The sequence below is a fragment of the Telmatherina bonti genome, assembly GCF_933228915.1.
Source record: "Telmatherina bonti genome assembly, chromosome: 22".
Lineage (NCBI taxonomy): Eukaryota > Metazoa > Chordata > Actinopteri > Atheriniformes > Telmatherinidae > Telmatherina > Telmatherina bonti.
Window position 1 is genome coordinate 865207 of NC_136631.1, and position 24322 is coordinate 889528.

Consider the following 24322-nt stretch of genomic DNA (forward strand, 5'->3'; position numbering starts at 1 on the left):
TCTGATGAGTCGGATGGGTCTAATGGGTCTAATGCGTCTGATGGGTCTTATGGGTCTGATGGGTCTGATGGGTCTAATGGGTCTGATGGTTCTGATGGTTCTGATGGGTCTTATGGGTCTCATGGGTCTGATGGGTCTGATGGGTCGGATGGGTCGGATGGGTCTGATGAGTCGGCTGGGTCGGATGGGACTGATGGGTTTGTTGGTCTGATGGGTCTAATGGGTCTGATGGGTCTAATGGGTCTGATGGGTCTGATGGGTCGGATGGGTCTGATGGGTCTGATGGGTTTGTTGGTCTGATGGGTCTGATGGTTCTGATTGTTCTGATGGGTCTGATCGTTCTGATGGTTTTGATGGGTCTTATGGGTCTGATGGTTCTGATGGTTCTGATGGGTCTGATCGTTCTGATGGGTCTGATGGGTCGGATGGGTCTGATGGGTCTGATGGGTTTGTTGGTCTGATGGGTCGGATGGGTCGGATGGGTCTGATGGGTCTAATGGGTCTGATGGGTGTAATGGGTCTGATGGGTCTGATGGGTCTGATCGTTCTGATGGGTCTGATGGGTCTGATGGGTCTGATGGGTCTGATGGGTTTGTTGGTCTGATGGGTCGGATGGGTCGGATGGGTCTGATGGGTCTGATGGGTCTAATCGGTCTGATGGGTCTGATGGATCTGATGGGTCTAATGTGTCTGATGGGTCTAGTGGGTCTGATGGGTTGGATGGGTCTGATGGGTCTAATGGGTCTGATGGGTCTTATGGGTCTGATGGGTCTGATGAGTCTGATGGGTCGGATAGGTCTGATGGGTATAATGGGTCTGATGGGTCTAATGGGTCTGATGGGTCTGATGGGTCGGATGGGTCTGATGGATCTGATGGGTTTGTTGGTCTGATGGGTCGGATGGGTCGGATGGGTCTGATGGGTCTGATGGGTCTAATGGGTCTGATGGGTGTAATGGGTCTGATGGGTTTGATGGGTCTGATGGGTCTGATGGGTCGGATGGGTCTGATGGGTCTGATGGGTCTAATGGGTCTGATGGGTGTAATGGGTCTGATGGGTCTGATGGGTCGGATGGGTCGGATGGGTCTGATGGGTCTGATGGGTCTGATGGGTCGGATGGGTCGGATGGGTCGGATGGGTCTAATGGGTCTGATGGGTCTAATGGGTCTGATGGGTCGGATGGGTCTGATGGGTCTGATGGGTTTGTTGGTCTGATGGGTCTGATGGGTCTGATGGTTCTGATGGGTCTTATGGGTCTGATGGGTCTGATGGGTCGGATGGGTCGGATGGGTCGGATGGGTCTGATGAGTCGGCTGGGTCGGATGGGTCTGATGGGTTTGTTGGTCTGATGTGTCTAATGGGTCTGATGGGTCTAATGGGTCTGATGGGTCTGATGGGTCGGATGGGTCTGATGGGTCTGATGGGTTTGTTGGTCTGATGGGTCTGATGGTTCTGATTGTTCTGATGGTTTTGATGGGTCTTATGGGTCTGATGGGTCTTATGGGTTTGTTGGTCTGATGGGTCGGATGGTTCTGATGGTTCTGATGGGTCTGATCGTTCTGATGGGTCTGATGGGTCGGATGGGTCTGATGGGTTTGTTGGTCTGATGGGTCGGATGGGTCGGATGGGTCTAATGGGTCTGATGGGTCTAATGGGTCTGATGGGTGTAATGGGTCTGATGGGTCTGATGGGTCTGATCGTTCTGATGGGTCTGATGGGTCGGATGGGTCTGATGGGTCTGATGGGTTTGTTGGTCTGATGGGTCGGATGGGTCTGATGGGTCTGATGGGTCTAATGGGTCTGATGGGTGTAATGGGTCTGATGGGTTTGATGGGTCTGATAGGTCGGATGGGTCTGATGGGTCTGATGGATCTGATGGGTCGGATGGGTCGGATGGGTCTAATGGGTCTGATGGGTCTGATGGGTCTGATGGGTTTGTTGGTCTGATGGGTCTGATGTTTCTGATGGTTCTGATGGGTCTGATGGGTCTGATGGGTCTGATGGGTCGGATGGGTCGGATGGGTCGGATGGGTCTGATGGTTCTGATGGGTCTGATGGGTCTGATGGGTCTGATGGGTGTAATGGGTCTGATGGGTCGGATGGGTCTGATGGGTCTGATGGGTCTGATGGGTCTAATGGGTCTGATGGGTGTAATGGGTCTGATGGGTTTGATGGGTCTGATGGGCCTGATGGGTCTGATGGGTCTGATGGGTCGGATGGGTCGGATGGGTCTGATGGTTCTGATGGGTCTGATGGGCCTGATGGGTCTGATTGGTCGGATGGGTCTGATGGGTCTGATGGGCCTGATGGGTCTGATGGGTCTGATGGGTCTGATTGGTCTTATGGGCCTGATGGGTCTGATGGGTCTGATGGGTCTGATGGGTCTGATGGGTCTTATGGGCCTGATGGGTCTGATGGGTCTGATGGGTTTGATGGGCCTGATGGGCCTGATGGGTCTGATGGGTCTGCTGGGTCTGATTGGTCGGATGGGTCTGATGGGTCTTATGGGCCTGATGGGTCTGATGGGTCGGATGGGTCTGATGGGTCTGATGGGTCTGATTGATCTCCAGTTCAGCTCCACATTCACATGGCAGGATCAGAATCTGCTGGAGACATCATGACAACATGATGCTCGGTCCTGATTCGCCGCAGTCGACAGACTTCCGGTGTCTGTAACACCTGGACGTTATTCCAACAGGGCCAGCAGTGACTTTGCAAATTCTTCACAGACCAAACCATGCATATCAGACAAGAAGTTGGTTCATGATCCGCAGGTTCAGTGCCCACTGAAAACCAGTTGGAACAGCATGACAGTGTATCCCATCAACAGCAGAGATCTGGGACACATCTTACGTCAGCTGAACTCCTCCTCTTCCTTATTGGACATCCTGCCTACAGGTTCTTTTAAAAAGTCTCAAATAATGTGGATCCAGATCTCTGAGGAACTTTATTTTCACTGAGACCAGCTGTAACCAAGCCTCTGCTAAGGGACAATTAGACACGAATGAGCCGTTACTGGTCGATCTCACCCCTTCTGAGTAACAGAATAGAATAGAATAGAAATCTGGGCGTAATGATGGACCCCGACCTGAAAACCACCAACCAGGCCAGGTTGTTTTCTTGCTTTCTGAGGATGGAGCATACTGTCAGGAAATGTCTCGAGTCTTCACAACGTCCCAGTTAGGATTCAAACCAGTTTCATCAGAACATTCCTCTTCTGGACCCGGTTTGGACATCTTCTGGACCTGGTTTGGACATCTTCTGGACCTGGTTTGGACCTCTTCTGGACCTGGTTTGGACATCTTCTGGACCCGGTTTGGACCTCTTCTGGACCTGGTTTGGACCTCTTCTGGACCTGGTTTGGACATCTTCAGGACCCGGTTTGGACCTCTTCAGGACCTGGTTTGGACCTCTTCTGGACCTGGTTTGGACATCTTCAGGACCCGGTTTGGACCTCTTCTGGACCCGGTTTGGACCTCTTCTGGACCTGGTTTGGACCTCTTCTGGACCTGGTTTGGACATCTTCAGGACCCAGTTTGGACATCTTCTGGACCTGGTTTGGACCTCTTCTGGACCTGGTTTGGACATCTTCAGGACCCGGTTTGGACCTCTTCTGGACCTGGTTTGGACATCTTCAGGACCCGGTTTGGACATCTTCAGGACTCGGTTTGGACCTCTTCTGGACCCGGTTTGGACCTCTTCTGGACCTGGTTTGGACCTCTTCTGGACCTGGTTTGGACATCTTCAGGACCCGGTTTGGACATCTTCAGGACTCGGTTTGGACCTCTTCTGGACCCGGTTTGGACCTCTTCTGGACCTGGTTTGGACCTCTTCTGGACCTGGGTTTGGACCTCTTCTGGACCTGGTTTGGACATCTTCAGGACCCGGTTTGGACCTCTTCTGGACCCGGTTTGGACCTCTTCTGGACCTGGTTTGGACCTCTTCTGGACCTGGTTTGGACATCTTCAGGACCCGGTTTGGACCTCTTCTGGACCTGGTTTGGACATCTTCAGGACTCGGTTTGGACATCTTCAGGACTCGGTTTGGACATCTTCAGGACTCGGTTTGGACCTCTTCTGGACTCGGTTTGGACCTCTTCAGGACTCGGTTTGGACCTCTTCTGGACCTGGTTTGGACATCTTCAGGACTCGGTTTGGACCTCTTCAGGACTCGGTTTGGACCTCTTCTGGACCTGGTTTGGACATCTTCAGGACTCGGTTTGGAGGGATGTTGGACTCAGGTCCAGATGAATGTTTTATAGAAGTGAAAGATGAAGTTCTTCTCTGAAACATGTAGAAACGTTCTGCTGATGTCTGACAGTACACCCTGTACAGGTACAGGTGTGAGTTTCTGTGCAGCCTTACAGAAGGACCTCGGCCTCATCCAGGAGTCGGCCCTGTCGGCTTGTTGAGGTCCTGTGAGACCAGATCCACCTGACCGGGGCTCTTCCGTGTCAGTGTGAGAGCTGATTGGCTGTCCACCCCTTGGTGTCCCCCAGTCTCTGTGTGTTCTAGGAGGTCTGCAGACCATCAGGAACTCTGCAGCTGTCAGGTTCTGCTGTCAGACCCATAAATCTGAGGTTGTGTTTGTTCCTCTGGACGCTGTGTGAACATCTTCTTCCTGAGATGCAGCACATTCTTCCTCATTTCAAGCTTTGCTGGACTCAGAAACCTGAGCTTGGACAACGGATGTTTTTTTCTGAATGTCTGTTTCAGGCTGAAATGAAGAGAAATGATGTGTGATGTTTTACTGCCCCCTGTTGGAGCGAGGAGAACCTGCAGCTTTATCGTTTTTATCTTTTCCTGCAACACCTCATCATCATCATCATCATCATCTGTAGAAGCTCCTCCCGCAGCAGGAAGCTCAATTCATGGTTACCTGGATGATCTCATCACTGTCTCTAATGGAGACACACAGTCACACACCATCACACCCCCCCATACACACACACACACATACACATATGCACACACCTAAATACACACACACACTGAAACCCCCAACTCCCTTGGTCCCAAGGCCACAAACAAGCACCAGGGCTCAGACCCGCCCACCACCACAGTGTCATGGAAGCCCGCTACAGAGCCTACGAACCACCAGCGGCCTTCCTACACAGCCTCGAGCTAACTCCAACCACTGAGTTCAGACATGACATGAATGTGGATCACAAGACTGAGAATAAACTGATTTTTCCACTTGTTTAATCTTCTGTAATAAAAAGCCAGAAAGCCCATGTTGTGCTGAAACAGGAAACCAGAACGGGTCAGAAGTCTTCCTTACGGCTTCAGATGCTGGTCAGGACAGGCAGCACCACGTCTGCTCGCTCTGACTATTTATACCAGAGTCTCTTTAGGCTGCCTCCACAACTGGTGATAACCAAAGACCATCTCATCTCATCTTCTGCCACTTTTCCGGGGTCTACAGACTACATGGACGACCAGCACTATTACCCATAGTGCTCCAGTCCTCCGTTGCCTAGCAACTACATATGTCAAGTTGATCTCATTACTGATCCCATTCTTCCACAAACACATGAAAATAGTTTTAAAATGACAGAAAATGGTAGCAGTAGTTTAAATGAGATTTATTTTCCTTTGTGTGTAAATGAGCAACATGAGGCGGTTGTGTCTGGTGGACGTGTATGGGGAGGAGTGAAATTAGCGTCCACCTGCAACAGTAGCGTGCCAAGCTCCAACGCAAGCTCCGCCCACCCGGTGTCATGGAGAGGAATCGACCCTGGCACCCATTCAGGGTTCATGGCCGGTCATTAAAGGGCTCAATGTGTTGCTTGGTCTTATTTGCTGTGATCATTGTGTTCCCTATTGTCTTCTTTAATCAATCTGCTTCGCCACTTGTTAACCTCACTGTGGCAACCACCCCTCTGCCTCTCCCTACAGCGTCTCCTTTATCCCGTGGTCGTCGAGTGTCCAGGTGGATTCCGATAAACAAGCCCATCCACTCTTATACCCCGATTGGTGTTCTTCAGAGCCCCTGCTCGGGCTCTTCCTCCTCCATGTTTGAGACGTCTGCGCCTTATGTGTGTTACAATACCCTTTCATTTTCTGCCACGGTGACTCTTCCTCTGTCCTCTCTCCGGTTCTTTGAGAAGCGCGGTGATCAGTGGACACAGATGGCGTTCATCAGGACTAGAGGAGTCTCACTTAACCTGGAAAGAAAGTTTAATCGTATACAAAAAAGCCTTACGTATGGCAAGAACAGCTTATTATTCATCATTGATAGAGGAAAACAAAAACAACCCTCGGTTTCTTTTCAGCACTGTAGCTAGGTTTACTAGGAGCCGGAGCGCTGTGGAGCCATGTATTCCTTTCTCACTTAGCTGTGATGATTTCATGTATTTTTTCAGGAATAAAATTGACACTATTAGAGATCAAATTCACAATATTCTTCCTTCTACCTATAATGTTGAGCCTGTTGTGGTCTCCGAAGCATCCTTAGAACCAGGATCTGACTTGTGTCTAAATAGTTTCTGTCCTGTCCAACCTTCTGAATTAACTAAAATAATAGCTTCATCTAAACCATCCACCTGTATCTTAGACCCTCTCCCAACGAGCCTCTTTAAGGACATTTTCCCTTTAATTAATACATCACTACTAAGTCTTATCAATATGTCTTTAGTGACAGGATATGTACCACAATCATTTAAAACTGCTGTAATCAAGCCTTTACTTAAAAAGCAATCTCTGGATCCAGAGGTGATAGCAAATTATAGACCTATATCTAACCTCCCGTTTATGTCCAAAATTCTGGAGAAAATAGTTTCAGCTCAGCTACATGCCCACCTGAGCAGAAATAATTTATGCGAGGAGTTTCAGTCAGGATTTAGAGCTCATCATAGCACTGAGACGGCATTGGTGAAAGTTACTAATGACCTTCTTATGGCCTCAGACAAAGGACTTGTGTCCGTACTTATCTTGCTTGATCTTAGTGCTGCATTTGATACAGTCGATCATAACATTCTGTTACAGAGACTAGAACAGGTGATTGGAATTACAGGTACAGCGTTAAGCTGGTTTAAATCATATTTATCTGATAGACTTCAGTTTGTTCATGTAAATGACAAGTCCTCCTCACAAACTACAGTAAGTCATGGAGTTCCTCAAGGTTCTGTACTTGGACCAATACTCTTCACGCTATATATGCTCCCTTTAGGCAAAATTATTAGACAGCATGGAATAAACTTTCATTGTTATGCAGATGATACTCAGATATACTTATCCTTTAAACCAGATGAAACAAATCAGCCCAATAGGCTACAAAATTGTCTCATAGACATAAAGACTTGGATGTCTAGAAATTTTCTCCTCTTAAACTCAGATAAGACTGAAGTAATTCTCTTTGGATCTGAAAAACTCAGAGCTAAATTTTCCGGTTTTGTAATGAACCTGGATGGCATTACTTTAGCTTCCAGTGCTACAGTGAGAAACCTTGGAGTAATATTTGACCCTGACCTGTCCTTTGGCCCACATATTAAGCAGGTTACTAAAACAGCCTTCTTTCATTTACGTAATAAAGCCAAAATTAGGGACATTCTGTCTCAGAGTGATGCAGAAAAACTGGTTCACGCTTTTGTTACTTCGAGACTAGATTACTGTAACTCTCTATTACTGGGCTGTTCTAAATATGCCCTGAAAAGCCTTCAGCTGATCCAGAATTCTGCAGCCAGAGTCCTGACCAGAACCAGCAGGAGAGATCATATTTCTCCAGTTTTAGACTCTCTTCATTGGCTGCCTGTTGAATCTAGAATAGAATTTAAAATCCTTCTCCTTACATATAAAGCCCTCCACAACCAGGCACCACTATATATCAAAGACCTCATAGTTCCTTATATACCAAGCAGAGTACTTCGTTCGCAGACTGCAGGCTTACTTGTGGTTCCTAGAGTCTCAAAGAGCCGAGCAGGAGGCAGAGCCTTTGGTTATCAGGCCCCTCTCTTATGGAATAAGCTCCCAGTTAGTGTTAGGGAAGCAGACACCCTCCCCACCTTTAAGACTAGGCTGAAGACTTATCTTTTTGATAAGTCCTATAGCTAGGGATGGTTAGCATCCCTTAGTTATGCTGCTATAGGTTTAGACTGCTGAGGGACATTTCCTGATACACTGAGCTTCTTTCTTTTTATCTCTCTCTTTTATCCCCCCCCCCCATAACAGTGTTGCATCATTAACATGTATGTCTCCTGTCTCAGCAGGTCTCCCTGGCCGGGAGTAGCAGTTCCTGTTGTCTGTTGTCTTTCTGTCCTCTTCCCCCCACACAGCAGAGGCAGATGGCTGCCTGTCCTGAGCCGGGTTCTGCCGGAGGTTTCCTTCCTGTTAAAAGGGAGTTTTTTCCTTCCCACTGTCGCCAGTGTGCTTGCTCAGGATGGGAGATTGAGTTGGACTCAACTCAATCTGTTGGTTTCCTTATATAGGCTGTTATGAATTGGCTTTCATTATGTTTTCCCCTCTGTCTGTAAAGCGTCTTGAGATGGCATTGCTGTGATTTGACGCTATATAAATAAAGTTGAATTGAACTGGTTACCAGTGGTATTTGTCTGACTCCGGTTCTGCGTCTACTTTGGGGAGCGTTTTTTCCTATACTGGGACTAACTGGTCTCCTTCCTCCTACATGGATAATGAAAATTCTCGCAGGTGGTCTCGTGTGTTGAAGTTGGACCTTACTAAGACTACACTGGTGTTCACGTTTAACACAACTTCTGAACCCCTTTTACAGCATCCTCCTCCTAGCCGGTATCGGAGGGACACTTTTAACACACGAGAAGAAGACAATAGGGAACACAATGATTACAGCAAATAAGACCAAGCAACACATTGAGCCCTTTAATGACCAGCCATGAACCCTAAATGGATGCCAGGGTCGATTCCTCTCCATGATGCCGGGTGGGCGGAACTTGCGTTGGAGCTTGGCACGCTACTGTTGCAGGTGGACGCTAATTTCACTCCACACTGATAATGTTTGAGAACGGCGGCTGGTCTTCAGGTGTGAGAGTAGACTGTCTCACTACCCACGCTACCACAGGGATTATTCTGCCCTCTGCTGGGTGGTGCGTTACACTGCTGCGACAGAGGTAGCAGCAAGGCAAGGAGCAGAGTTCACCTTACACTGAGGATGTACAGAAGTGAAGGCCACAAGTCTTCAGATGTGAGAGTAGACTTTCTCACATCCAACACCACCACAGGGGATTATTCTGCCCCTATGTTGAGTGGGGTGACAACGCTGCTAGGGTGGACCAGAAGCAGCTGGAGGAGCCTCAGCGGGAGGAGGCACCTTCCTGCAATGAGTCGCGTGCACCCACGTGGCTCTCTCCCCCACCGTCACTGCAGTCTGAGTGATCAGGAGAACCTGGAAGGGCCCCTCCCAACGCCATTGATTCCACCTCCGTCTCTTGAAGCTCTTAACCAGAACGAAGTCCCCAGGTCTAAACGAATGGAGCTGTCCCTCCGCGGGCAAAGGGAGGGATGCTGACACCTGTGAGCGGATTCCTGAAAGAGTTTTAGTCAGGTTAGCACAATACGACAACATGTTGCTCTCACACAGAGCCGTATCAGGAGGCGGCACCTTGGGCCCATCCCAACGTTCGGTGGAGCTGCAAACAGAATCTCAAAAGGACTGAGGTTAGATCTTTCCCTCCTACGCATGCGCATATACATCAGCACAATGGGAAGGGCTTTCGTCCAAGGGAGGCCTGATTCTGCACAGTACTTCGCCAGTTTGTTCTTCAGGGTCCCATTTTCCCTCTCAATTGCTCCCCCACTCGTCGGACTGTAGGAGCAGTGTTTCCTGACATCAATGCCTAGATGCAGGGAAATCTGAGACAGTGCCTCATTAGCAAAATGAGTTGCCCAGTCACTGGACAGACGTCCAGGGAGACCCCAGCGAGGAATTATTTCACACAGTAGGGCCCGCGCCACAGCAGGCGCATCTGCCTTCGAAGTGGGAAAAGCCTCAACCCACTTAGACCACATGTCCACAACAACAAGACAATACCTCTTTCCTTCAGAGGGCGATAGTTCAATGAAGTCCATCATCACATGTTCAAACGGCCCTGCAGGGGGTGGATGTGCCGCGCTGTGAGCGTCCCGTGCCTGCCTGCCCAGATTGTGGGAAGCACAAACCAAGCACGCCTGGCAATACCTCTGAGTACACGCAGTGAAACCCCTTGTGAACCAATGCGCCGCCACCATGTCCATCATTCCCCCTTTGGACACATGGTCCAAACCATGTGACAACTTAGCAAAATGATGAAACAAAGCAGAGGGCAAGCAAGGTTTACCATCAGGCCCAAACCAGCCCGCATCAGAGCAGGTGGCACCCACTTTCCTCCATAGACGCCTATCATCCTGCGAAGCCAGGGACTGCATCGCAGAGAGGGAGGACGGAACCTCTGAAGACACTGCAACAAGAGAAAAAGAAGACATCCGAGAGGACAGGGGGCCCCGAGCAGCAGCATCCGCCCATGCATTCCCTGTAGAAACGGGGTCTGAACCGTTAGTGTGAGCAGAGCACTTACATACAGCAATCTGTGAAGGAAGCAAAATAGCAGATAAAAGCCTGTCGATCAGAGCGTGATGGAGCACAGGTTTACCGTCCGACCTGAGGAAACCACGGTGTTTCCAGAGCGCCCCAAAATCATGCACAACCCCAAATGCGTAACGCGAGTCAGTCCACGCGGTCACCATCCTGTCCCGAGCCAGCGAGCAAGCGCGAGTGAGTGCCACGAGTTCAGCAGCCTGCGACGAGAAATGAGCCGGGAGAGCAGCAGCCTCCACGACATCAGTAGCGGAGCAAACGGCGTACCCAGCATAACAAACTCCTGTGTCAGAGTCCCGAGAAGCAGAGCCGTCAACATAAAAAACCAAGTCAGGACCCACCAGAGGCCGGTCAGAAAGGTCAGGCCTGGGGGTGCAAAGGATGGTCAGTTCAGCCACACAGTCATGGGGCGTGCCATCGTCAGGAGTGGGCAGGAGGGTGGCCGGATTGAGAACAGTGCAACGCTTCACAGTGACATTAGGGAGACCCAAGAGGCTTGTGTGATATCTCAGGAACCGCGGAGCGGAGAAGGGCGAAGTTCTGTGCTCGGACAAGATCAGGTGGACTTCATGAGGGACCAGCAAGGTGAGATCAGAGTAACCAACTATGTCCCTTGAAGCAGCCAGAGCTCTGTCAGCTGCAGCCACAGCATGCAGACAGTGAGGCAAACCAGCAGCAACCGGATCCAGTTTACACGAGAAACAAGCAACTGGTCTCATAGAGCCACCGTGGTCCTGAAGGAGAACAGAAGTCATGCAAGCTCCACGCTCACTCACGGTCTGGGTGAATGGCTTAGACGGATCAGGGAGCCCCAGCGTAGGAGGAGACTGAAGGGCCAACTTCAGGGCCTCAAAGGCCGATGAGGCCTCCGGAGTCCACTGCAGCCTCGCTGACATGGGCAGGGAATGTGTCAGGGCACAAAGGGGTTTGGAGTACTCTGAGAAGTTAGGAACAAAGGCGTTGAACAGGGGTTGAACAGGGGTCTCAGAGGAGAGAATTGGGAGGGGGTGAGGACGTTCATCATGACTCGACCCAATTCACCAGAGGTGGGAGTGAAATCCCGGATAAACTCCTCCAACGCCTTGGCAAGAACATCTCCTCCCTTTTCAGGAGGCGGCAGGTGTTTTGCAGCCTTTATGATATCATCCGGAGTCCACGCTCGGTAAACAAACATTGGAGCCCCATGTGGTCCCCCCACCTGTACCATCAGCAGCTGGGGAACATGAGCCATCGTCTGCTGTCTAGTACGGCTGGAAATAGGAGGATCAGACTGTGTGGAACTGATGGTGCATTGTGCACCAAAGGCCCCTGCAAGGTTGTCCTGTAGCGACGCCTGGTGTACTGGACTGAGTACTGGAGGTGATGGGGTGGCGACACATGGCACAGCCTCGGGCGACGCCTGGTGTACTGGACTGAGTACTGGAGGTGATGGGGTGGCGACACGTGGCACGGCCTCGGGCGACGCCTGGTGTACTGGACTGAGTACTGGAGGTGATGGGGTGGCGACACGTGGCACGGCCTCGGGCGACGCCTGGTGTACTGGACTGAGTACTGGAGGTGATGGGGTGGCGACACGTGGCACGGCCTCGGGCGACGCCTGGTGTACTGGACTGAGTACCGGAGGTGATGGGGTGGCGACACGTGGCACGGCCTCGGGCGACGCCTGGTGTACTGGACTGAGTACTGGAGGTGATGGGGTGGCGACACGTGGCACGGCCTCGGGCGACGCCTGGTGGACTGGACTGAGTACTGGAGGTGATGGGGTGGCAACACGTGGCACGGCCTCGGGCGACGCCTGGTGTACTGGACTGAGTACTGGAGGTGATGGGGTGGCGACACGTGGCACGGCCTCGGGCGACGCCTGGTGGACTGGACTGAGTACTGGAGGTGATGGGGTGGCGACACGTGGCACGGCCTCAGCCTCAGACGATGACGACTGCGCGCTGCTGTGGTGTGAGCTCGGTCCATCATCTTTTCTCTCCCGATAGTGCTGATCAGTTGGACAATAAGGCGGAAGGGTGGAGTCCAGAGAGTAGTCGACTGAAGATGCCCACATGGATGTCTGTAATGAAGGATAAAGAGAAGCTGAGGTTCCTGGTTTAACATTAGGTTTCTTAGCAGGCCTCTCCTGTCCCTTATCACCATGTGCTACTCCAGACATAACTGTCTGGCTTTTCTTCTGGCCCTTACTTCCTCTTAATTCACACTCTTGTTCCCATTTCTTTAGACATTCATTCATTCTGTACATCATTTTCACATCTTCACTCTTAACCGTTTTTCTTTCCAACATCTTACAGCGTTCTTTTTCTAGTTCATCTCTCAACTTCTTCAACTGGTTCTTACTAAGTGATCCACCATCAGGAAACCCGAACTTTTCACACCACAAAACGAGAATTTCACAACATTCATTCCCATATTTCTTTTTCATCAACATCATAATAGGTGAATCTGGTTTAGATTGCTCCTCCTTTCCCCCTATATTCCCCATCGTCACCTGATCTTATATTTTTTGATATGTCAGTCGTAAAAGTCTGCTCACAGGGCTTCGTTTAGTAACCTGATCTCGTAGAGTCTATGTCTCTATTTGTCTATTTGTCAAAGTCAGTCCTGGGGAAAAGGAGCGCAACCACCAGTATTATGAAAACAGTCGACAATTTTTATAAACAAAACTGTTTCAGTTCGATTAGCATTAAGAATCACTCAGTCTATAATATTACCAAAACCACTATCAATTATAATTTCGAAAAATATACTCCTCACCAGATAAACCCACACGTGGGTTGAGATCCCTTCGTGCTCGACCGAAACCGTTGACTGCGGCCCTCGTCACTCTCAAGGCCTACACGAGGTTTGAGGATGAATCTGTTTGGATCCAGGTGGCCTGCCCCTCAGTCCGGTCCTGGCAGAACACATGGGATCCCACTTCTGACACCAAATTGTCATGGAATTTATCTGATGAGAAATAAATCTATAAATCAACTGTTTTCTGTTCAGGTTTATTGATCATGTACAGATGTTGTGAGCGAGAGGTCTCGAGAGCTCTGCCCCTGCTCAGAGTGCTACAATTCAATTCAATTCAATTCAACTTTATTTATATAGCGTCAAATCACAGCAATGCCATCTCAAGACGCTTTACAGACAGAGGGGAAAACATAATGAAGGCCAATTCATAACAGCCTATATAAGGAAACCAACAGATTGAGTTGAGTCCAACTCAGTCTCCCATCCTGAACAAGCACACTGGCAACAGTGGGAAGGAAAAAACTCCCTTTTAACAGGAAGGAAACCTCCGGCAGAACCCGGCTCAGGACAGGCAGCCATCTGCCTCTGCTGTGTGGGGGGAAGAGGACAGAAAGACAACAGACAACAGGAACTGCTACTCCCGGCCAGGGAGACCTGCTGAGGCAGGAGACATACATGTTAATGATGCAACACTGTTATGGGGGGGGGGGGGGGGGAGATAGAGAGAAAGAAGCTCAGTGTATCAGGAAATGTCCCTCAGCAGTCTAAACCTATAGCAGCATAAGTAAGCGATGCTAACCATCCCTAGCTATAGGACTTATCAAAAAGATAAGTCTTCAGCCTAGTCTTAAAGGTGGGGAGGGTGTCTGCTTCCCTAACACTAACTGGGAGCTTATTCCATAAGAGAGGGGCCTGATAACCAAAGGCTCTGCCTCCTGCTCGGCTCTTTGAGACTCTAGGAACCACAAGTAAGCCTGCAGTCTGCGAACGAAGTACTCTGCTTGGTATATAAGGAACTATGAGGTCTTTGATATATAGTGGTGCCTGGTTGTGGAGGGCTTTATATGTAAGGAGAAGGATTTTAAATTCTATTCTAGATTCAACAGGCAGCCAATGAAGAGAGTCTAAAACTGGAGAAATATGATCTCTCATGCTGGTTCTGGTCAGGACTCTGGCTGCAGAATTCTGGATCAGCTGAAGGCTTTTCAGGGCATATTTAGGACAGCCCAGTAATAGAGAGTTACAGTAATCTAGTCTCGAAGTAACAAAAGCGTGAACCAGTTTTTCTGCATCACTCTGAGACAGAATGTCCCTAATTTTGGCTTTATTACGTAAATGAAAGAAGGCTGTTTTAGTAACCTGCTTAATATGTGGACCAAAGGACAGGTCAGGGTCAAATATTACTCCAAGGTTTCTCACTGTAGCACTGGAAGCTAAAGTAATGCCATCCAGGTTCATTACAAAACCGGAAAATTTAGCTCTGAGTTTTTCAGATCCAATGAGAATTACTTCAGTCTTATCTGAGTTTAAGAGGAGAAAATTTCTAGACATCCAAGTCTTTATGTCTATGAGACAATTTTGTAGCCTATTGGGCTGATTTGTTTCATCTGGTTTAAAGGATAAGTATATCTGAGTATCATCTGCATAACAATGAAAGTTTATTCCATGCTGTCTAATAATTTTGCCTAAAGGGAGCATATATAGTGTGAAGAGTATTGGTCCAAGTACAGAACCTTGAGGAACTCCATGACTTACTGTAGTTTGTGAGGAGGACTTGTCATTTACATGAACAAACTGAAGTCTATCAGATAAATATGATTTAAACCAGCTTAACGCTGTACCTGTAATTCCAACCACCTGTTCTAGTCTCTGTAACAGAATGTTATGATCGACTGTATCAAATGCAGCACTAAGATCAAGCAAGATAAGTACGGACACAAGTCCTTTGTCTGAGGCCATAAGAAGGTCATTAGTAACTTTCACCAATGCCATCTCAGTGCTATGATGACCTCTAAATCCTGACTGAAACTCCTCGCATAAATTATTTCTGCTCAGGTGGGCATGTAGCTGAGCTGAAACTATTTTCTCCAGAATTTTGGACATAAACGGGAGGTTAGATATAGGTCTATAATTTGCTATCACCTCTGGATCCAGAGATTGCTTTTTAAGTAAAAGCTTGATTACAGCAGTTTTAAATGATTGTGGTACATATCCTGTCACTAAAGACATATTGATAAGACTTAGTAGTGATGTATTAATTAAAGGGAAAATGTCCTTAAAGAGGCTCGTTGGGAGAGGGTCTAAGATACGGGTGGATGGTTTAGATGAAGCTATTATTTTAGTTAATTCAGAGGGTTGGACAGGACAGAAACTATTTAGACACAAGTCAGATCCTGGTTCTAAGGATGCTTCGGAGACCACAACATTATAGGTAGAAGGAAGAGTATTGTGAATTTGATCTCTAATAGTATCAATTTTATTCCTGAAAAAATACATGAAATCATCACAGCTAAGTGAGAAAGGAATACATGGCTCCACAGCGCTCCGGCTCCTAGTAAGCCTGGCTACTGTGCTGAAAAGAAACCGAGGGTTGTTTTTGTTTTCCTCTATCAATGATGAATAATAAGCTGTTCTTGCCGTACGTAAGGCTTTTTTGTATACGATTAAACTTTCTTTCCAGGTTAAGTGAGACTCCTCTAGTCCTGATGAACGCCATCTGTTTTCCAAACGCCTTGACGCCTGTTTTAGAGCTCGAAGCTGGGAATTAAACCAGGGAGCCTTCATAATCTTACCTAATTTCTTCTTCTTTAGGGGAGCAACATTATCCAAGGTTGTACGCATTGAAGCTGTTATAGTATCAGCATGTTGATCAATCTGAGCAGGAGTAAGGCTTAAAGGGGGACTCTTAGTCATGCTAACACATGGTAGAGGTGAAAAAATTGATTCAACTGATTGTTTAAATTTTGTAATATTATTGTCTGATAAACATCTACTATAGTAGAATTTATTTTTGGTCAGTGAGTAATCCAATAAAGTGAATTCAAAGGTTAATAAGAAGTGATCGGACAAGACAGGGTTTTGAGGAAATACTTTGAGCTTATCAGTCTCAATACCAGATGTTAGAACCAGATCAAGAGTATGACCATGAGAGTGAGTGGCTGCATGGACATTTTGTGAAAACCCAATTGAGTTTAGAATAGAACTAAAGGAAATGTTTAAACTATCATTTTCATGGTCAACATGAATATTAAAATCACCTAGTACAATGACCTTATCAGTAGTCAGCACTAACTCAGACAAGAGATCAGAGAATTGGGTCAGAAACTCGGAGTAAGGTCCAGGTGGGCGATACACTAATGCTAAAAGGAGTGGTTTCTCTGAATTCCATTTTGGATGAGATAAATTTAATGTCAGGAATTCAAAGGATTTATAGTTAGTTTTGAGTTTAGGATTAATTAAAAATTCTGACTGAAAAATAGCTGCAACACCTCCTCCTCTGCCTGTAGTTCTAGGAATGTGAAAGTTTAAATAGTTAGCTGGCGTAGCTTCATTAATACTAACATAATCCTCTTGCTGTAACCAGGTTTCCATAAGACAGAATAAATCAATGTGGTGATCACCTATCAAGTCATTGACTAATAAAGACTTATTTGGGAGGGATCTAATATTCAGTAGGCCACACTTTATTGTCTTATTTTCAGATTTTATTAGATCCATTGTTTTTATTTTTATGAGGTTTTCACGATTAACCCCAGAAGTGTTTTTGTGTTGTTTAATTCTTACTGCTGGGAAGTTGTATAAGGTCGGAATGGGGTTTTGGGTGGGCGGCGGCAGGTGGGAAGCTGCAGAAAAGTGTGTAGGACTACAATTCTGCCTCCTGGTCCCAACCCTGAGTTGTCAATTTAGCTGACTAATAAAAGAGTCCATATTGCTAGATAAGAGAGCGGCTCCATCCAACGTGGGATGGATGCCATCTCTCCTAATAAGACCAGGCTTTCCCCAAAAAGCGCTCCAATTATCTATAAAACCCACGTTGTTATCGGGACACCACCTAGACAACCAGCGGTTGAAGGATGACATGCGGCTAAACATGTCATCGCTGATTAAATTTGGCAAGGGACCAGAGAAAACTACGGAGTCCGACATGCTCTTGGCAAAGTTACACACCGAAGCAACATTAATTTTAGTGACCTCCGATTGGCGTAACCGGGTGTCGTTACCGCCGACGTGAATTACAATCTTACGGTATTTACGTTTAGCCTTAGCCAGCAGTTTCAGATACGATTCGACGTGGCCCGCTCTGGCCCCAGGAATGCATCTGACTATGGTCCCCGGTGTCTCTAGAGCCACATTTCTGACTATGGAACTACCTATAATCAGGGTTTCTGCCTCAGCGGGTGTGTCGCCGAGCGGGGAAAATCTGTTAGAAACGTGAACAGGTCGGTGGTGGCCAGTGGGTTTTGGTTTGGGGCTACGCTTCCGCCTGGCCGTCGTCCAGCCCGCCTCGGCTCCCGGCTGCGCGGGAACTGCTGAGGGACGGCTAGGTGGACTAGCTGCCCTGGCTGGTAGCTCCGCACTGGCTAATGGGGGCTTGCTGACTAACTGCTTCCCTAACTGAGGGCGGAGCTGGGCTTCTAACTCACAGAGCCTCGCCTCCAAAGCTGCCAAGCTGCTACACTTAATACACCTACCGTTATCACTAAAGGAGGCGGAGGAGTAGCTAAACATCAGACACACCGAGCAAGAAAAGGCAGGGGACCGGGGTGTGGGAAGAGAGCTAGCAGCCATGCTAAAACCGAGTGCTTGAGCTGTTTAAGTCAGTAAACAGAAAGCCAAAGATCCCAAAAATAAATGCAATATATAGAACAGTGGTTTGGGAAGATATTGTGCGCTAAAGTGAGTGGTTGGTTAACAATAGATAGAAGTTAGAAAGAAGTTAAAGGAGCCAACGGCTCGTAGCAATCCGCAGTGACACACGCTAGGAAAACAGGAAATGACACAATACGTTACCGCAACGTCAGCACGTCGTTTGTCACAGATGGTTATGTGTCAATGTTAATCAACATAAGAGGGAGACGTAAGGAGCATTAGATGTGAAGAGGGGGAGCAGCGTGGAGGAAGAGATGCAAGATGTAATGACGAGGAGACATAAGGAAGTGCATTACACATGAGGAGGAGGAGCAGTATCGAGGAAGAGGAGCAAATTTTAAAATAGAAAAAGATCAGAAAACTCAAACTTTCAAGACGACCGTCTGCACTAGATTTTTGAGTTTTGAAAAAATGACTTACAGATGGTCCAAATATTTTTTTCTTAAGATAATTTGTTTTCCACATATATACACACACAAGTTTGGGTAATGATGGCAAACAAAGATTAGTCCTGCCTTTTATTTTCAAGTGCAAACTCTTCTCATATAGATATTAGCTCAAATTAGGTCTTTCATGCCGGTTCGGAGGGTGTGCTGCAAGGAGGATTTTTCTGCATATTTTCGCTCTTTCAAGTCTTGTTATGATGAGTCTCCATGGCAGCGAAAGACTTGTTTACAATCGGAATCAACTGATTAACCTCTCCCAGATCAGGATTATCAGCGAAACAACACATCAAATCCTGATGGAGTTGAAAAGAAAGAGAAGAAGATGCAGAGCGGGAGTCAGACAGAGGAGAAAGCGATGGAGATTTAAACCATTTCTCCCGACCGTCCTCATGGGTAATGTGAGATTGCTAGCTAACAAAACGGACGAGCTGGAGATGCTAACAAGGTCTCAGAAAGAATACAGAGAGTGCAGTATTATGTGCTTCACCGAGACATGGCTGCATGAACACATCCCTGACTGTAATGTGTCTGTACCGGGCTTTAAAACGGTCCGTGCAGACCGCAGTAGACAACACAGCGGAAAGCTAAAGGGTGGTGGAATTGCAGTGCTGGTTAACCAGCGTTGGTGTCATCCTGGACATGTTACTGTCAAGGAGAAGATATGCACAAGGGACATGGAACTGTTAGCTGTGAGCTTCCGTCCATATTATTTACCCAGAGAGTTTACCTGTGTTATTCTGGTAGCGGTTTATATAATACCTGGTACCGCACCAGACACAGCCTGTGATGTCATCAGCTCCGTCGTTGCTCGGCTACAAACACAGCATCCAAACTCATTCATGGCGATCTCCGGAGACTTCAACAACGTCTCCCTCTCTGCAACTCTACCAACATTCCAGCAGTTTGTCAGCTGCTCCACCAGAGAAAATAAGATGTTGGACTTATTTTATGCAGATATGAATAATGGATCCAGTTGTTCTGCCCTGCCTCCTTTAGGAAGATCTGACCATAATCTGGTTCTTCTCACCTCCACCTACAAGCCCATCGTTCAGCAGCAACCAGTCATCACAAAGACTATCAAAATCTGGTCTGCTGAAGCTGAAGATGCTCTTAGAGGAGGCTTTGAGGCTACAGACTGGAACGTCCTCTGTGAACCTCATGGAGACGACATCAACGCCATGACTGAGTGTGTGACAGATTACATCAACTTCTGTGTGGACAGCATCGTCCCAACAAGAACAGTGAGGTGCATCCCCAATAACAAACCCTGGATCACCAGTGACCTGAAAAAGCTGCTGAACATCAAAAAGAAAGCCTTCAGGGATGGAGACAGGGAGTTATTGAGGGCAACACAAAAACAACTTAAACACAAACTAAGAAGTGCAAGGAGGACTACAGGAAGAAGTTAGAAAGTCAGCTCCAGCAGAATAACCTGAGGGATGTGTGGTCTGGAATGAAGAAGATCACCAGCTTCAAGTTAAAGGGGGACCAGCCTGATGGAGGTCTGGACAGAGCTAATGAGCTGAACATATTCTTCAACAGGTTCAGTTCACCCCCTACCTCCAGCCCAACAGACCACACACCCTCCATAAGCCCACTGCTTTCCTGTCACGCCTCCAATCTGTCACCCTGCAGCTCAGTCATGGACCAGAACACAGCTTCATCTCCCTCCACATCAGGACATCCTGAGACCTCCACCTTGTTTGTCTCACCTTGATGGAGGTCAGCAGCACTGGTGCACCACAAGGAACTGTACTCTGGCCATTCCTCTTCACTCTGTACACCTCAGACTTCCAGTACAACTCTGAGTCCTGTCATCTGCAGAAATACTCTGATGACTCTGCAGTTGTGGGGTGTATCAGGGATGGACAAGAAGCAGAGTACAGAGAACTGGTCAGTCAGTTTGTTAAATGCTGCGGTGACAATCATCTCATATTAAATAGCAGCAAAACAAAAGAGATGATTGTTGACTTCAGGAGGAAGAAGAATAAACAAAGCAGTGTTTCCATCCTGGGAGAGGAGGTGGAGGTGGTGGAGGAATACAAGTATCTTGGAGTTCAGCTGGACAACAAACTGGACTGGAAATGCAACACTGACTACATCTACAAGAAAGGTCAGAGCAGACTGTACTTCTTAAGGAAGCTGAGATGGTTTAACGTCTGCACCAAGATGTTGCATATCTTCTATAAGTCTGTTGTGGAGAGTGCAGTCAGCTTTGCAGCATCTGCTGGGGTAGTAGCATCAGAACCAGAGACTTGAAGAGAATCAACAAACTGATCCAGAAAGCTGCTTCTGTGCTTGGAGTAACTCTGGAGCCGCTGGAGCTGATTGTCCAAAGAAGAATGCTGCACAAGCTGATGAAGATGATGGAGGATTCTTCACACCCTCTCCACAACACAGTGATGAAACAACAAAGTGTGTTCAGTGAGAGGCTTCTTCAGGTCCGATGTAAGACTGAAAGATACAGAAGATCATTCCTGCCAGCAGCCATCAGCCTCCGGAACAAGACCTCCTCTAGTTATTATTATTATATACTACAGTATTTCCCTTTGGGGATTAATAAAGTATTTTTCATTTCATATATATATATATATATATATATATATATATATATATGTATATACTTATATATATATATATATAAAATTAAATCTTACTCCAAGGTTTTTGGAAAGTTAGCAGCCCTTGTGTACCAGGAAATGTCCCTCGGCAGTCTAAACCTATCCCAGCATAACTAAGCGATAGTTAGATAGCTGGTGATCCCAAACTATTGGACTTGTCAAAATATTTTAACTTAAAAGCACGTTGTTTTCTAATGTTTTACAGTGATCTGTATCATAACAATATCTCTGCCCTTTGTAACAAACCAAACTGTGAGGGAAAACAGGTAAAAATCCGTGGAGTTCTTGTCGTGGTTGGACCTACACCTTACAAATAAATGCATTGGAGGTGCATGGGAGACCCATCCAAGATGGCGGCGCGATGAGACGTCAGCTCGTATAGGCGGCGTGATACAGTGCGGCGTCTACGTATATATGATGTCTATGGTACAGGCGTCTTGACGCTCCGCAGCGTCCATGACGTCTATGGTCTGAACCAGGAAGTAGACATCATGTGACCGTCGCCTCCGTGGGCTCTGCAGCTTTTCAGTCAGTAAATTTATTAGGAGCAGGGATTTTACCAGATATTTTAACATTTTACGTCCCAAACAGCAGTGAGTTAATAATAATAATAAGTTAGCATGTCTGAGTCCCTTTAACGAGACTAAACTGCTGGTTTCTGTGAAGGTTTAACAGATAAAGTCCTTTTCCTCCTCCAGCGGATCATGGCAGATGTGAGTATTTACATTTCCTTTCTTTTCCTCCTTCTGTCGGGGTTTCTCATCCTTTTCACTGTTTTAAACACAGCGGAAAGAAAAGGTCTGATTGATGTGTTTGTTTATTTATAAAGGGAAACAGCAGGAATTATAGAAAATAAGATTAGTTTTTTCCGTGGTGCGTTCAGGTGTAGCAGTAAACGGTGGGAACTTCGAGGCGTCAGCAGAAGCAGGTTGAGGGTCTGGCTCTTGTCTCAGAAAACCGGCTTGAAATCCACAGGAAAAGGCAGATTTCTGCATGAAAATGATTCTTTGGAAGCAAAGAGACGATGTGTGAATCCTCCGTCTGCATGTTTATTAGAAGCTTTCAGTGAGATGTTGCATAAACAATAAACAACAACATAAACAATCTGCTTCATAATCCATGCAGTAACAGAGATGGCTTCATGGATGCTCCGTCTCATCCATACCATGGATCGCTTTGAAACAAACTTCTTTAACTTTGTGTGTTTGTTACGCTGAGTAACGAACCTGGTTGATATCTGCAGAGGAAACGTCCAGCCAGCAGTATTCATGGCAACGGCAGAGACAGTAGTATTACTACTCCCTTTTAGTACTGTAGTTGGATCCTACAGCACCGTGTTGCTTTATTAACTCTGAGGGGAAGAAAATCCTCTTTCTATTCCAGTATCATAGAAAATAGATTTATTTCTGCTTTATTTATTATTCCAAATGAGATGTTCATGGGGAGGGAAATTGTTGATAAGTCGGGATGCAACTAACGATTATTTTAAGAAGTTGACCAATCTGTAAATCCGATTAGACCCGATTATTTCTGTCCCGCCCACCATGTGAGCTTCCAGTTAATGCAGGTCTTTTTACTGGTTCCAGTATGTTTTATCCCACTCTCTCCATCTGCATCATGTGAACGTCCTCCTGATTCCCAGTCAGTCCCAACATCATGTCCTTCAGTACGTTAACAGAATCCTGAACCAGCTGAATATCAAGCTTAACATCTTCCTACTAATTTATTCTGAAACATCCAAACTTAGCTATAGTGTCACATCCAAGCTGGACAGAATTTACCTCAAAAGGAGAAGAAAATAATTATTTTAACATCTTAATTTCCATAGAATAACATTGAAATAATTATTTACATCCTGAAAAAGCCTGACTTGTAGGTAAACAAGAGAATCCTTTAAAACATTCCTGAATCCAAATGGTGATCCGGATCACCACCAGAACTAAATCACTTCTTCCTTTTCACATTTCCAACGACTCCTGAACGTCTCATGAAAATCTCTCCATAACTTTCTGAGTTATCTTGAACACAAACAGCGGTAAACGGCGGTAAAACCAGAAGCTCTTTGGCAGAGGTAACAGCAGCACATCGCTACGCGCTAATGCTAACTTTAGCTAACGCTAACTTTGCCATCAGGAACGTTGGAAACCATGACTCCGGGCTGCTTTCCTTCCAGATGCTCATCATGATCGTCGTGCTGCCGTGGTACGCCGACTCTGCGTGGCAGACGACACATTTCACCTGTAATATCCCCAAACTGTGGAAACATGTGCCGCCGTCAGTTTCTTCTTCGTTGTTTAAACAAAGACGCTGCAGGACGACACTGCCCCCAGAACTTCCTGCGGTGCTTCGCGTCGTTTGCTCGGTGGTTAGAGTTCTTCTGCTGTCTGAAAAGCCGCGGTTGGTAAACGGGGTTGAGTCGCCCGGAATAGCGTTTTATTAGCAAAGCCATTACGGCATTTATAACGCGGCCGTCACGGAGTTTATAACACGGTTGTTACGGCGTTTATAACTCAGCCTTCACACTATTTATAACGCGGCCGTTACGGCGTTTATAACGCGGTCTTACGGCGTTTATAACGCGGCCGTCACGGCGTTTATAACGCGGTTGTTACGGCGTTTATAACGCGGCCGTCACGGCGTTTATAACACGGCTGTCACGGCGTTTATAACCAGGCCGTCACGGCGTTTATAACGCGGCCGTCACGGCGTTTATAACGCGGCCGTCACGGCGTTTATAACGCGGCCGTCACGGCGTTAATAACGCGGCCTTCACGGCGTTTATAACGCGGCCGTCACGGCGTTTATAACGCGGCCGTCACGGCGTTTATAACGCGGCCGTCACGGCGTTTATAACGCGGCCGTCACGGCGTTTATAACGCGGCCGTCACGGCGTTTATAACGCGGTCTTACGGCGTTTATAACTCGGCCGTCACGGCGTTTATAACTCGGCCGTCACGGCGTTTATAACGCGGCCGTCACGGCGTTTATAACGCGGCCGTCACGGCGTTTATAACGCGGCCGTCACGGCGTTTATAACGCGGCCGTCACGGCGTTAATAACGCGGTCTAACGGCGTTTATAACGCGGTCTTACGGCGTTTA

At 47.3% G+C, this 24322-nt stretch overlaps 1 protein-coding gene across 2 annotated transcripts in view; it reads left to right on the forward strand.

The window, feature by feature from the left end:
* Positions 1 to 21690: 21690 nt before the first annotated feature.
* Positions 21691 to 24322, forward strand: part of lamtor3 (late endosomal/lysosomal adaptor, MAPK and MTOR activator 3) — a 31627-nt gene continuing 28995 nt past the window's right edge. The window contains exons 1-2 of one of the 2 annotated variants that reach the window (XM_079262635.1): positions 21691 to 21750; positions 21889 to 21935. In XM_079262635.1, the coding sequence (XP_079118761.1) occupies positions 21927 to 21935 (9 nt within the window). In that variant the 5' untranslated portion in view covers positions 21691 to 21750; positions 21889 to 21926. Of the gene's footprint in view, positions 21816 to 21888; positions 21936 to 24322 lie in introns of both variants that reach the window. The other variant, XM_079262634.1, reaches the window with a different exon arrangement.